The 14,865-nt window shown below is 48.0% G+C and overlaps 1 protein-coding gene across 7 annotated transcripts in view; it reads right to left on the bottom strand.

The window, feature by feature from the left end:
* The window catches only part of DGKA (diacylglycerol kinase alpha), an 83,517-nt gene that overhangs the window by 1,200 nt on the left and 67,452 nt on the right, over window positions 1-14,865 (bottom strand). For all 7 annotated transcript variants that reach the window (XM_081849602.1, XM_081849605.1, XM_081849607.1 and 4 more), the window contains 14 exons: window positions 14,523-14,611; window positions 13,666-13,785; window positions 11,196-11,294; window positions 10,072-10,164; window positions 8,321-8,394; window positions 7,639-7,713; window positions 7,318-7,403; window positions 7,007-7,096; window positions 5,881-6,041; window positions 5,414-5,478; window positions 4,724-4,814; window positions 2,761-2,959; window positions 1,589-1,709; window positions 191-251 (listed from right to left, as the gene is read on the bottom strand). In XM_081849602.1, coding sequence (XP_081705728.1) covers window positions 191-251; window positions 1,589-1,709; window positions 2,761-2,959; window positions 4,724-4,814; window positions 5,414-5,478; window positions 5,881-6,041; window positions 7,007-7,096; window positions 7,318-7,403; window positions 7,639-7,713; window positions 8,321-8,394; window positions 10,072-10,164; window positions 11,196-11,294; window positions 13,666-13,785; window positions 14,523-14,611 — 1,424 coding nt within the window. The remainder of the gene's footprint in view (window positions 1-190; window positions 252-1,588; window positions 1,710-2,760; window positions 2,960-4,723; window positions 4,815-5,413; window positions 5,479-5,880; window positions 6,042-7,006; window positions 7,097-7,317; window positions 7,404-7,638; window positions 7,714-8,320; window positions 8,395-10,071; window positions 10,165-11,195; window positions 11,295-13,665; window positions 13,786-14,522; window positions 14,612-14,865) is intronic.

Raw genomic sequence — 14,865 nt, 5'->3', positions numbered from 1 at the left:
CCCCCAGTGGGACTGGCTAGAGGCATCCATCTTAGCGCAGCTTGACTTCAATCAGACGGCAAAGGGAAATGCTTCTCCTAACATCATGCTTGCATCAGGTGACTGACAGGTGAACAGCCTCTTCCACTGGACAAATGTGGTCCATGGGGGGTGGGGAATCCAGTTTCCCAGCCCTGTACTAGGTGCTTACCGTGCATGGGGCTTGCATCCAGGGCTCTCCATCAATCTGCATGGGGAGATGCTTGAAGGTTCTGCAAAAGCACACAGAGAGGAAATGGTGAGCAGATGCTAACATGGAAACATGAGACATAGACTTCTGCAGGTGAGTGGCTGCTTCTCTTAATGGATTTTCTGCTTCAGCCAGCCTATACTACTAAGAATTTACAAGTGGGCTTTGCAACAATATGTTGCAGTAGGCAGTCCTGTCCTGTTATAAACTCGAGTTGGAAGGGACCCCTGAGGATCATCCAGTCCAACCCCCAGCAATGCAGGAATATGCAGCTGTCCCATACAGGGATTGAACCTGCAACCTTGGCATTATGGGCACCATGCTCTAACCAACTGAGCTGCCCAGTGTTCCTGTTCACTGATTTAATCAATCAGTGATGCCCTCTTTCAAAATTCACTCCACTCTATTCCGCCACCCTCTCAGTTTTATGATTTCTCCCACCAAGCATGCTCAGGTTCCCCCCCCCCCCGCCAAATATTTTGCATACTTCTGCAAATCTTAAAAGCTCTCTTCTTCCTTAGTGTGTGTGTGTGTGTGTGTGTGTGTGTGTGTGAGAGAGAGAGAGAGAGAGAGAGAGAGAGAGAGAGAGAGAGATGCCATTTTGGCAGCATAAGCATCAACACTCGGCCTGGGCGTCAGGAATAAGAAAGAATAAAACAGTTCATTTCCGTTCAAAGCCCTTCACATGCATTATTGGAGTAATCGTTATCACAGCCCTGTAAGGTAGTCCAGTACTATTATGACCATATTGCAGATGTGGGGCTGAAGTTGAGAGACAGTGGTTTGCCTAAGATCACCCTCACACTATACCATACCCTATGAAACACTACAGGCAACCTCCTATTCACGTGGGAGTTAAGTTCTAGGTCACGGTGCGCTTGCATGAAATCAGAGACCCGCTGGAAAAACCAAGCGCTCTGCCTCGTCCCCGTTCTGCCCTTTTAGTGATGTCTTTATGACATCCAGATTCAGCGCTGTTCACCTGTGCTTGGTCGCACCTAAAGCAGGAGTTGCTTGTATAGTGCTGCAGGCTCAGCCTAGGAATGCATCTCGAGTGAAGGGCTTAAATAATTGCTGATAGAATTTCATTCTGCGCACAAAAGGGCCACCATCGTTACTTCACATGCTCCGGAGCCAAGTCCTTGGGCTGAATCCTGGCACTAATTAAGCCGTGGACACCCCTTTTGCTCGTTATCGCTCACTCTGCCAATGACCATGTATCTGGTACCCTTTGGGAAGGGCGGAAGGAAGTTGCCCAGCAACCCGGCATCTTTCTTTCCCTTAGGACATGTGAGGGTCACAATGGCAACTGCAAGAGAAGGAAGAGAAGTCCCGTCGCAGGCCAACCGCCTAACTCACCGCAGTGTGATCTCGGAGCACTTGGCTAGGCGTTTGCCCGCACTCTTCAGTCCCGTGTATATCTGTCCCATCTCTAAGACGCCTTCCAGGCCCACCACCTCCATCCGCCGGTCACTTAGGTCTAGGTGAGAAATAGCAAGGGGGAGGAGGAGAAGAGGAGAATATTGGAAGTTTTGCCCATATCTACTTACGACAACAACAACAACTTTATTATTTATACCCCGCCCTTCTGGCTGGGTTTCACCCAGCCACTTTGGGCAGCTTCCAGCGCATATAAAAAGCTAAGACATCAAACATTAAATACGGAGCGGCCACCGAGACCACATAACAGCAGTCCTGAAAGACCTACATTGACTCCCAGTACGTTTCCAAGCACAATTCAAAGTGTTGGTGCTGACCTTTAAAGCCCCAAATGGCCTCGGTCCAGTATACCTGAAGGAGGGTCTCCATCCCCATCATTCAGCCTGGACACTGAGGTCCAGCTCCGAGGACCTTCTGGTGGTTCCCTCCCTGTAAGAAGTGAAGTTACAAGGAACCAGGCAGAGGGCCTTCTTGGTAGTGGCACCCACTCTGTGGATGCCACGGAAATATACAACTATCTGACTTTTAGAAGACGTCTGAAGGCAACCCAGTTGAAGGAAGTTTTTAATGTTTGATGATTTATTGTGTTTTTACTATTCTGTTGGGAGCTGCCCAGGGTGGCTGGGGAGGCCCGGCCAGATGGGCAGGGTATAAATAATAATTTTTTTATTATTACTTCTACTACTACTACTACTTCCCAAAACAGGGCAGCCTTCAGTTGGCTTTTAAAAGTTGTGTGTTTCTTTGCTTCCTTGACATCTGGTGGGAGGGCATTCCACAGGGTGGGTGCCACTACCAAGAAGGCCTTCTGCCTGGTTCCCTGTAACTTCACTTCTTCCGGGGGGGGGAGGGGACCGCCAGAAGGCCCTCGGAGCTGGACTTACAACTGCTTTCCCTAGCCAAACCCTCCCTGTGCAATGTTCTCAGGAGTGTCCACAATATTACAAGCCTGCCTGCCACCTGTGGAGCATCACTCCATTCCTCGTTCACGGTCACAACAATTCACATCTGCTCTCACTGTCCACATCCGCTGCTGCCTAAAGTAGCCCAACCCACCTGAGCCCAGCTGCTGCCCTTCTTCCTCAGCTCACCTTGTACACAGTTCTTCAGAGTTTCAGCATCACTGATGACCTGGGGCTGTGCGGCACCCCCTGCTGTGCTTCGTGCTGCCGCCTCCCCCAAAGGTCTTTTGGTCTCACCCCAGAGGTTGGAGCCACCGTGCATGCTGGGAATGTTGAGGACTGCTACTCCAGAAAGTGCTCCGCTGAGGTCAATAGGCTGCCCACAGCACTTGGGGTGGGGAAAGGAATGGGGGGGGGGGAGTTAGCATCACTCATAGAAATAGATATAGATCTAGATCTTGTGTGTGTGTGTGTTCTTTATTATTTGATGCAAAGGATGCAGTAACTGCAAAAACATAACAAATGCATATACATTCATATAATTTCTCATATATGTATATGTGTGTGTGTGTGTGTGTGTGTGTGTGAGAGAGAGAGAGAGAGAGAGAGAGAGAGAGAGAAAGGGAGGGACACAGCTACAAATACCAATATTATAAATATCATAATCCAATAACTAATTTACCACCTAGAGAAACTTGTATAGATATTTATAAATATATTTATTTATATCTATTCTTCATTTTATTTTTTATAAAAATATCATAGAAATATCAAAGCAGTTGGTAAAACCAACTGAAAAAAACTGAAAACATGAATCATAAATCATATGACACAACCCCTATAAAATAAAATGAATTCAATAGAGAAGGATGCCACATCATATTTAAAATTTCCTATCTCTTGCTTACCATCTCTCATCAAGAGAGATAACTTTTTTAAAATTATTATTATTAATAATAATATACCACCCATCCGGCTGGGTTTCTCCAGCCACTCTGGGTGGCTTACAGCATATATAAAAACATAAATAAATAAATAAATAAATAAATAAATAAATAAATAAAATACTTTTAAAAGAATGTCTTATACCGACTATAAATAAACCAATAAATCAATAGAAACTAATAATTTTACAGTTATACCAAAATTAAAACAACCACCTACCCCAACCCAATGAAAAGAAAACAGAGGAACCAAAATTTAAAATGTTTAAAACATTTTAGCCAGCTGCCCCAACCTACAAATTGTTCAAGCAATGTCCCTTTAAATGCCTCCCCACAGCACTGAGGTGAGGGTTAAGTTCTAGATCCAGCCTTGACCAGCAGTTAATAGGGTAGAGAGAAAAAACAAAAACAACAACAACAACATTATGAAGCTATCAAGAGAGGAGTAGTTTTTTTCCATGGGTCACTTCCAGATTGTCAGTATTTTCCAGCAGAAATTCAGTCACATATCATAAATTGAGGTTTGCACAATGAAAAGGAATTAAAGTGATCTGATGCAACAAAACGCCTTTCTTTTTTTAAAAAGGACTTTTTGTTATTAGAAAATACACCAAAACATGGCTGGTAAATGCACCAAAAAGTGTGGGATCATGACCAATCAAACAAATCAGAACAAATGCTTGCTAAGCAGTGCATAACCTCGAAGTGAGCAAATCAAGACGAATTCTTGAAAGGCCCATGGAAAGGTGACAGAGGGAGAAGTGGTGGTGCTTATTTTTAAAATGAAAAGTGCTGTAGCTCAAGCCTGCTTGGCAGTTCCTCTCCTCCAATGCAGAAGTCCTAATGTCAAATGTGTAGCAGGTCCCAAGCTGCTTCTGGCAACTCAATGACGAGTGCACCCATGCTCAGAGACAACGTTGTTCCTAAGTCCTGGTGTTCACAAGAATACCAAGTATCTCTTGGAGTCTGACTTAACCTTAGGGTTCATCCACACTCCCCTTTGTTCCATGATTTCTAAACACAAGTCTGAGAGGTTTACCTGGGAAAACTTGTGGCTTACTGCCGAATCATAACAAATGTCGATCGTTTTTTTTTTTTTGCGGACTGACCAGTAATCTGCAGCAGAGATCATTGCAAAGGACAGAAAAGGCATCTTTCACAGTTGCAGCACAGCTGTTCAACTTGAGCGCCACAAGGGGGAACCTCACCTCGACAGACAGGCACTCCTTGAGCTTTTTGCATGTGGCAAAGATGGTCTCCGATGTAGCAAACTCAAAATACCAGAGCTTGTTCTTCATCCTGGTTCAGGGGAAAAGGGGGTGCGAAACAAAAAAACGAAAAGCATGTAGCTGGGTTCAGTTTCTCCCAGGAAGGCCTCAGCCAAACACATCCACCTGCAGGACTTGCCAGCAGCATCAGATTTAGGGCGGTGCAGGCAGTTCCACCGCATGGGAGCAAAACTGAGAAGATCCATAACTGAGAAGATCCATTTGGGGCTGCCAAATTTTGGCCTTGCTCAGGGCACCATGTTACCAAAGGTCACCAATGTTGCCAGCCTAGACTGCCCCCTCTGAAGAGCATCCTCTTTTACTACCCAACTACTCCATGGCCCAAACCACCTTCTCCTTAGAACCAACTGCTTTCTCGGCCACATGGCAGCCCCATACCACCCACAGATGCTTCCCAGGGAGAGACGGAAAAGCACCGACAGTGTGCCAAGGAGGCCAGGGACCAAAAAGCCCCTTCCTCCCCACAGGCAGAGGTTCCTATGCATTAATGAGACTCAAGTGCCAGATCGGACTGGCTACACAGGGGAAGACAGCCATGATTCTGGAGCAGAGGATTCTGGGTAGATACAGCGCCCAAGGGAAGGTGCTCCCCAACCGTACTGCGCTAACCTGCTGTTAAATTTCTCCGGGTATTTCTCCCTCATGACATGGAATCGGTGGGCAATGGAGGCATCCTGGAGAAAGGGTGGGTGAGAAAGACAGAGTCAGAAATAAGAGGGGGTGTCATGGAGGTGGAGAGGGAACAATGTGATGGGAGGAGATGTCCCACACAGCTTCTTCCAAAGTACCCTCCCACCGCCTGCCACCTCTCAGCTCCCCAGAGTCCCCTCTCCATCCCCCGCTTCCAGTCTTTCTCAACTTTCTGCTATGTCCTGTATCCCTCTTGCTTGAAACCTCCTGCCCCCTTCTCTGCAGTCTCCTGCCACTGACTTCAGTGGCACCAGTATAGCAACAGCTCAGAAGACCGCAAAACCTCCCATAGTAGAGAGAGAATATGCACCCTCCACAGGCTTGAAGAGGAGGGCTGTCCTTCAGTGCCGCTCCTTGGTATTTTCACTTGCCCCTTTCATACTTACTACCCCAATGGAGAAATAGTTGTTGATGATCTCGTAGGGGACGGGGTCCCCTTTCTCATCAGGGTTGTCGGGCGTCACCTGGACTGACCAGCGATCCATCTGCAGGATGCTGCTTGCCTCAATGTCTTTAAGGATCTTCACTAGGTTCTCGCCGTCATAACCTGGGCAGAAATTTATGCATTAGAGACTGAGGAGGGAGGGAGTAGGCTTGTGATTTTTAAAATGTTGTAAGTGTGAACTCTGGTAATAAGCTCCACTCCCCCACCTTGGCCAGACAGTCTTAGTCTAGTAATCAAATCAAGATGAGAGGAGCACGAAACCAGGCAACCTCAAGCTGCTTTTCCAGTGCTTTCCTTTCTCCAGTACTAGGACTAATTCCCATGCTAGAATGTTTGGGTTGCTACTATTTAAGGGAAAGATTAAGCCACAACAGAAAGCACTTTTGTTATGGAGCCAAGATCTGTCAGAGGCTTTTTATAAAATGCAGCTTTATTTTATACATGCTGCTGTGCTTAGCTTTCCAGTCGTATGCTGGAGTTCAGGGTAAGGTACATGGGGTGATCCTCACAACAACCATGTGAGGTAGACAACGCAAATGACTTTGTGGCCGGGCAGGAATCTGAACCCAGGTTGTCCTAGCCCCAGGGGAAGAACTATATGCTATCACATTACTGTTTATGAGTTATTGCTATATCAGCTATGTACTGAATGTTTTCAACACAAAACTGCAGAGGCGGAGGTTTTGCTTTTGAAAGAGACAAAGAGAGAGGGGGAGGGGGAGAGGGACAGGGAGACAGAGAGGGAGAAAGAAAGAAAGAAAGAAAGAAAGAAAGAAAGGGAACGTAAGAGAAATTGGACAGCACAAGATTCATACCCAGGGTCTAAAACCCCAGGAGAAATATCAGGAGACTCTGTACGCTCACTTGTTCAGCTAACCTGCCTGACATCAGGGCACCTTCCTTGCTGTTATTAATGGACCCACTGGTCAAATTCAGGGCTGTGGGAGAAACCTACATGGCTAAATGGTCTTAGCTGGGACAAGGAAACAGTATAGTCTCTAGTGGGTCACCTGGTCTGATTCCAGGTGATTAGCAGCATGAGATGGAGACCAACTGGTGTTACTCACCTCCTCCCCAGCGAAGGCAGCGGGCCAGATCATTGCCAGTTCCCAGGGGCAACACAGCCACAGGAGGCCGACTTGGTAGGTTGGCTTTGTCTAAAAAGAGAATGAAAACCGATCTTTTCTTTATAACATGGAGTGGCAACATTAGCGACGCTAGCAGACAACCCCAGGTGTTAGGATGATGGGTACATCATTGGCCCTTTTAAAGCAACTAGCAGTTATTGTGTTGACACAAAAACGGAGGTTTTGGATTGGCTCTTTATCCACACCAGACTCTGGAAAAGGAAAACCTTTAAAGTGTCTCAAAGACCTACCAATGGCATCCAAGATCCATCCGACTGTGCCGTCACCACCGCAAACCAGGATACGGAAATCTGGCACATCCCGGAAGAAGTTCAGCCTGGAACAAAAAAGGTCCATACAATTAAGTTTCAGCCACAGGTTCCATAGCTGCCTCTCAGTCCTGATCACAAGCCACCTATAGATAGAGCACAAAATTCCTCCAGCTGTGCTCGTTCACACACACCATTTCCCACCAGCAACCTGCTTTATCCTTCAAGAGATGTGAAACATGGGCATCTACTGTCACAACAGAAAGACACAATTGACATGCACTGAAGGTCACAGTAACTCACCCAGGTCCGGGCCCCCCCTTCAATAAATTGTAGACCTGCCGTGGATTGAGGAGGTACTGAAATTTCCGCAGTACCCTGCCAATAAGATGGGGGGAAAGATAGCCATTCAGAAACCACCTTGGTCAAGTTTGTAATATGCTTTGCGGGAGAAACCAAGTTTGTGGGACATGTTTGCAAATGATGGGGTCTCGTAGATTAAGGGATGGTCAGCTAGTGTCCCACTGACCAGATCTGGAGCCCCAAGCAATTTTAACAAGCTCCTGGCAGCCTTGCCAAATGCGAATTGTATAAGTGATTACCCAGAGTTTTTCTGGCAATTAGAAGTGGGCGGGGGAGTTTCCATGTTGTAAGAGATATATTCTGCAGGGATTGTCTATAGAACCTCAGGCAAAAATCTCATAAAAAATAAACTGCATCTAACCACCCAAAAGCAAAACTGATATGGACCGTAAGACACACATCCTAGAAAAAAGAACGATGTGGTACAATGTGTCAGTGCATCTGGCTATTAATCAGAAGGTTGGTGGTTCGAGTCCACCCAGGGATGGCTGTGGGCAGGATTCCTGTATTGCAGGGGGTTGGACTTGATGGTCCTTGGAATCCCATTCCAGCTCTACAGTTCTATGATTCTAACCTCCCCTGCCCCACCACCTTTATGCTTCAGACCCCATTCCCCTCTCACCTCTCTCCCTGCTTCCCACCACTCTTGGGATTGACAAAGACAAGTAAGGGGTGAGTGTCAGGCACCGGGATGATCTGCGGAAAGACAGATGGAAAGGGTTTTTGGAGAGCAGCTTGGCCAATGATCAAATTCGCTTTTCCACTCCTGCTAACAAGCAAACAGCACTGTAGGTTCAGCAGCACAGGAAGGGATTGAGAAACAGGCATGTAGATGTGGCTGGGTACAGCTGAAATTGATGGGATGCGGGTGGCGCTGTGGTCTAAACCACTGAGCCTAGGGCTTGCCGATCAGAAGGTCAGCAGTTCAAATCCCCATGACGGGGTGATCTCCCATTGCTCGGTTCCAGCTCCTGCCAACCTAGCAGTTCAAAAGCAAACCAGTGCAAGTAGATAAATAGGTACCGCTCCAGTGGGAAGGTAAACGGTGTTTCCATGTGATGCTCTGGTTTGCCAGAAGTGGCTTAGTCATGCTGGCCACATGACCCGGAAAAACTGTCTGCGGACAAACGTCGGCTCCCTTGGCCAGTAAAATGAGATGAGCGCCGCAACCCCAGAGTAGGTCACAACTGGACTTAACTGTCAGGGGTCCTTTAGCTTTACAGTTGAAATCACCCCTAACCACCCACCTCTTCCCTTTGCTATGAGCGTGGTTTCCAGAGAGGTCTATGGAGAGCCATACATACAGCTCTTGGGTTCACCGTGGGCCTGTACACACATGGCAATTTTAAACCAGCTTAAACTGTCACAGTTGTTCTTCCTATCCCCTAATATATTGGGGTGGTTTTGTTTTTTGTGTTTTATAATCCTGAAGGGTCTAGGGATCATTCGCAATTATTCTGCAGCACCCTGCACTAAGCAATCATACCCAGAGTCCCTGGAGGAAAGCCACAGCAGTCAGAACTAGTTTAGGGTTACAATGCAATTGAGCCCTCTGACCCAGCAAGTCTTCTGCTTCAGCAAACAGCAGCTGCTGAGGATTTGAGTGGGTGACCTCCATGCATGGTTCAAAAGCAGTTTGAGCTTAAGCTGTGTTAAAAAACAAACAAACCCTAAAACCCTGCACTGACCGGACCGGACCGTATATTCAGTACAGTGGTACCTCAGGTTACAGACGCTTCAGGTTACAAACTCCGCTAACCCAGATTAATGATGATTATAGACAAATAAGAGAGAATTTGCTGTACTCAAATATTTTGTGGATAGGTTATAACAAGGTACAAAGAATCATAGCAGAAATTGGAACTTGTGCAGTTTATGTGTGAGGAGAACAGATTACAGTGGTACCTCAGGTTACATACGCTTCAGGTTACAGACTCCACTAACCCAGAAATAGTACCTTAGGTTAAGAACTCTACTTCAGGATGAGAACAGAAATTGTGCTCTGGCGGCGCGGCAGCAGCGGGAGGCCCCATTAGCTAAAGTGGTGCTTCAGGCTAAGAACAGTTTCAGGTTAAGAACGGGCCTCCGGAACGAATTAAGTACTTAACCCGAGGTACCACTGTATATTCTCTCACTGGTATTACCAAATTTCACACATGGCACATGAGAGGGACTTCAATGTGCTTCAGCTCGAGGGCAAGGGATGTTTTAAGTATTAACTAACCTCCCTCTCCTGCCAACTTCCTGGGTTATTTGTAACTAACATGTATACGGAAGGCATTGCTCAGACTAGCACAGGACCTCAACGCCAACAGGATATCAACAGTAAGTGGGGACCTGGCAACACCCTCCTTCCAGTTTCCCCAGGCTCACCCGCAGTGCCTGTCCCTCAGGGGTGGTGAAGGGCTGAGCTGGCTCTTCTGAAGGGGTCCCACAGACTCCGTTCTTCTGACTGTTCTGTCGCTCCTGGGACACACAAAGGGGCAAGAATCAGCAGGGGAAGTAGCACCACAACAGCTCTAAGGCTGTTGCTGGGATGAAAACCATTGGGGTCAAATGCTGGAGGAAGGCTCAGCACAAGCAAGCAAGCAAGCACCAAGAGGATGGGTACATTTCTAAGACCTGCAGCTTGCTCCTCCTCTTCCTTCAACACCTACTTAATGTGCTCCCTGTGTGCATTCTCCTGTACTATCTCCAGAGCAAAAGCAGATTCTGAGGATTATATGCATGTGCCAGAAATGATACGCACTTTACTTCAGTGCTGAAATTATGCCATCTTGTCTTAAACTGGACCATATCAACAGCAGCTTTTGGTCTAGTCAATTTCACTCCTGAGGCAAACTTTAAAAATCATCCTAAATACACAGAGCATTGTAGAGGGGCAGAGTTAATGTTTTCTCTGAACCCCACACCTTTACATAATACTACTACTACTTATTATTATTATTATTATTGTTGTTGTTGTTATTTATTTGTACCCCGCCCATGTGATTGGGTACCCTTTCACATACTAAGCATACATAGAAATATACATATTTAAAAACCTTAAAAAAAATAGTTCCAAAATTACTTCAGTGCTTTGGGGCACAAGAAGAAATGCTGTATGCAGAATGGGCATTCTCAACAATAGGACTTGCACCCAGATATAAACACAATCTATTGCAGCCACAATGATTTCTAAGGGTGTGCTTTAGTGCTTTAGCTGGAAGCAGAATGAGAACTTATGAAACTGCTTGATCAGATACTATGGTAGGACACAAGAAACAACGTACATTATGGGCAGTGACTGCTCCCTCGCACTGCCTCCAAATCTTTTAAAAACAATAGTGAGCAGGCTGCATCAATGGGCTTCAGAAGAGAACTCTCTTTCCTGTCATTTGTGTCCACCTTGACAGCTGTGATTCCAACTCTATTATTCTGTGCATAGGTGTTGTGGGGGGGTGTACACATGTGCAAACATTTTGTGTATAATCCATGTGTTTCAAGAAGCCACTCACCAGCACAACAGGGTAGATTGCTGAAGGTGGCAGGATATGATCTCTGAGGACCCCGCAATCACAAGCTGAAGGCATGAGAGACATGCACTCGTCATGGATCTAGAGAGAGAGATTTTACACACACACACACACACACACACACACACACACACACACGTTTATTCTGAGTTCCGACCTGCAAAATGCAAAAGCCTCGAATGCAATCTCTTCCTTTAACCTAGAACAGTGTTTCCCAACCTTTTTTGGGCAAAGGCACACTTGTTTCATGAAAAAAATCTCGAGGCACACCACCATTAGAAAATGTTTAAAAAATTAACTCTGTGCCTATATTGACTATATATACAGTGGTGCCCCGCAAGACGAATGCCTCGCAAGACTGAAAACCTGCAAGACGAAAGGGTTTTCCATTTTTTGAGGCACTTCGCAAGATGAATTTCCCTATGGGCTTGCTTCGCAAGAAGAAAGCCTATAGGGAAATCTCCGGGGACCTCTTTTAAATGCTGGCGGTGGGGAGCAAAGCCTTCCCCCCCCCTCCGGCCTTCAGAAGAGGTCCAGGAAGGCCGGCGGGGGCCGAAAGGCTTTGCTCCCCACCACCAGCATTTTAAAAGCAGTCCGGGATAGCAGGGAAGCGCTTCCCGCTATCCTGGACGGCTTTTGAAGGCAGGCGGGGGGAGCAAAGACTTTTGTTCCCCCGCCCGCCTTCAGAAGAGGTCCAGGACCTCTTCTGAAGGCTGGCGGGGGGCGAAAGTCTTTGCTCCCCCCTGCCTGCCTTCCCAGGAGAGCGGAAAAACGCAGCGTGTTTCTCCGCTGTCCCGGACAGCTTTTGAAGGCAGGCAGAGGGGAGCAAAGACTTTCGCCCCCCGCCCGCATTCAGAAGAGGTCCAGGACCTCTTCTGAAGGCTGGCGGGGGGCAAAAGTCTTTGCTCCCCCCTGCCTGCCTTCCCGGGAGAGCGGAGAAACGCAGCACGTTTCTCCTCTGTCCCGGACGGCTTTTGAAGGGGGGGAGCAAAGACTTTCCGCTCTCACGGGAAGGCAGGCACGGGGGAGCAAAGACCTTTGCCCCCCGCCCGCCTTCAGAAGAGGTCCTGGACCTCTTCTGAAGGCGGGCGGGGGGCGAAAGTCTTTGCTCCCCTCTGCCTGCCTTCAAAAGCTGTCCGGGACAGCGGAGAAACACGCTGCGTTTCTCCGCTCTCCCGGGAAGGCAGGCAGGGGGGAGCAAAGACTTTCACCCCCCGCCAGCCTTCAGAAGAGGCCCTGGACCTCTTCTGAAGGCGGGCGGGGGGCAAAAGTCTTTGTCCCCCCTGCCTGCCTTCCCGGGGGCTTTTAAATCGCCCCGGGACAGCGGAGAAGTCCTCCGCTGTCCCGGGGCGATTTTTAAATGTTGGCGGTGCACTTCTTGCAGCCGGGTCCCAGGCCCAAGCTGGGCGGGCGAAACCCCGACGGATGTCGGCCTGAGGCGCGCCTAACCCTGAGTGTGCCCTCAATGAGTGTGCCCTCCCACGGCACACCAGGCAACGTCTCGCGGCACACTAGTGTGCCGCGGAACACCGGTTGGGAAACACTGACCTAGAACACCAGTTCAAGAACAGCATTTGTGATTTTGCTCTCTGAACCATGAAGCAAGACAAAAATGATGATCGCTTTTAACTGATGAAATGAGAGTTCTGCCTACATATAAAACACACACAAAAATCACTTAGCAGAATATCTATACATATAACATGGCACACTATGCCAGGAAGGCATAAACCACTCATGCTTTATTAGGCCACAGGACAGTCCTCCACCTCTGTTGTTGCTTTCACCTCCCACCTTTTCACAGGCTCCCTCGAGAAATGCTCCTCCTCCCCACAAGTCCTCTACTCCACCAATCCTCTGCTGCCCTTTGCAGATCTTGCTGTGCTTATGCAGGGAACAGTCTTAGCTTAGTTGTAGAGCACCTACAGGTTCAATCCCCACAGCCTCTCCAGGTAGGGCTGGGAATGCCCCATGCCAAAAGCCCTGGAGAGCCACTGCCTAACTGTGTTTAGGCAACACCGAGTTAAAACCGACAAATGGTCTGACTCAATACATGGCAGCTTCCTGTGTTCTGATGCTTGGCAAGCCGGACTGCAATGGAGGACCCCTTCCTACAAGGTAACAGGAACACCTGGAAGGGGCCAATCTGTGATCAGACACAGTCTCGCTTCTCACAGCCATTCTGGCACATGGGATGGGACTATTAATTGCATCCCGGCTGCTGCCGCTTCCCCCACCACCCTGCACCGCAACTAACGAAGCAATGAGTGCTGAGGGGGCTCTCCACAGTGAATATGGAGATGCATCATGATCTCCCAAATGAGGGAAGGGAAAGCTGGAGTTTGAAATGCAAGCAGACAGATAACTGAGAAGCAAGCCCTTAATGAAGAGCTGTTCCTGACTTATGGCACCTATGCCTTCAAACAGGGAAAATTGTGGGGTATGAACTCACCTTCTGATGGCACCAGGCACAGTGCATTCCTGTCAGGCTCTGAAAACTCTTGATCTTCTTCTGACACCGGTCGCACTTGCTGCCGTCACAGCCGCCTCTTACCCAGATGTGGGCTTGTGCCTGCAAGTGGAAAGAGCGATGGGCGCATGAAAGCGGAGGGACGGGGACCACCGGGCTAGATCAGCAGAATCAGAACCCACAGCTCTTGAGTTCTAGCCCTGACTCTCTGGAGAGAAGATAGATGTAAAAAGATTGGAACAGGAAGGGGAGAATGGGAGCCAGAGCTCTAGAGTCCTTCGTCCAGGACATCCTCTCCCAGCTCTTGCATGCTATTTCCTGATGGTTAAGAGGACTGATGTAATTAAACTGGGCAGGAGCAAAGAACTACGGTGTTTATAATTAGCTGTGCATTCGCTATTTACTTGGCTAATGATTTTGGAACTGTGAGGTGCGATGACGCTGCCAAGGAGACGTGGAGGTCATGAATGAATTAAGAGATCTGAAGGGAAGAAATAATTCCTAGAGATGTGGTCTGGGGACAGGAGAAGATAATTCCACATCCAGGAGAAGAGAAGATGGGGAGCACCCCACAAATCCTTAGAAAAAATGGATCCAGAGAGTTCCTAAAGGGAAGGCATGAGAGGCAGTGGAGGGAACTATAGAAGGAGACAATCTGTTCCCTTGCTTGGACAGGAGATCATGACAGAAAGGAGGGAGGCTGAGGATACACGGCAGGGGAAGAGAGGAAGCAGAGACAGGGGAAGCCTGAAAGAAACCCTAGGTAATAATGCAGTCAGATGAGTTGAAGACTGCTTTATGGATGCAATGCCCTCCCTTCCTTTGCCCACGGTACTCACACTGGTGTCACGGCGGCTCTTGGCATAGGTGCTGATACAGCTCAGTGGGGCTTTGCGGGCACAGCGCTCGTGCACTGTGTACTTGCAAACTGTGGGTAAAAAGAAGAAGGATGGATTTGTTGACATGCGAGCAACTAGGGACTGAATATGCAATGCCAGTTACAGACTGCCCCATGAAATCCCCACCCCATCACTAGCTAATGCCGCCCAGATTCAGGTCTCTCATTTCCTTCCACTCTCCTTGCTTCCTGACCCTTTGATCAGCATCCTGCAAGCACAGAGCCACCAAGAACACCTCTCCAAGAGGAGAGCATGAGAGGCTAAGGGATCCAATAAGTTTTTG

The sequence above is a fragment of the Podarcis erhardii genome, assembly GCF_964252035.2.
Source record: "Podarcis erhardii genome assembly, chromosome: 2".
Taxonomy (NCBI): Eukaryota; Metazoa; Chordata; class Lepidosauria; order Squamata; family Lacertidae; genus Podarcis; species Podarcis erhardii.
Note: the sequence above shows the minus strand (reverse complement) of the source record. Positions and strands in the feature narration are given on the sequence as shown.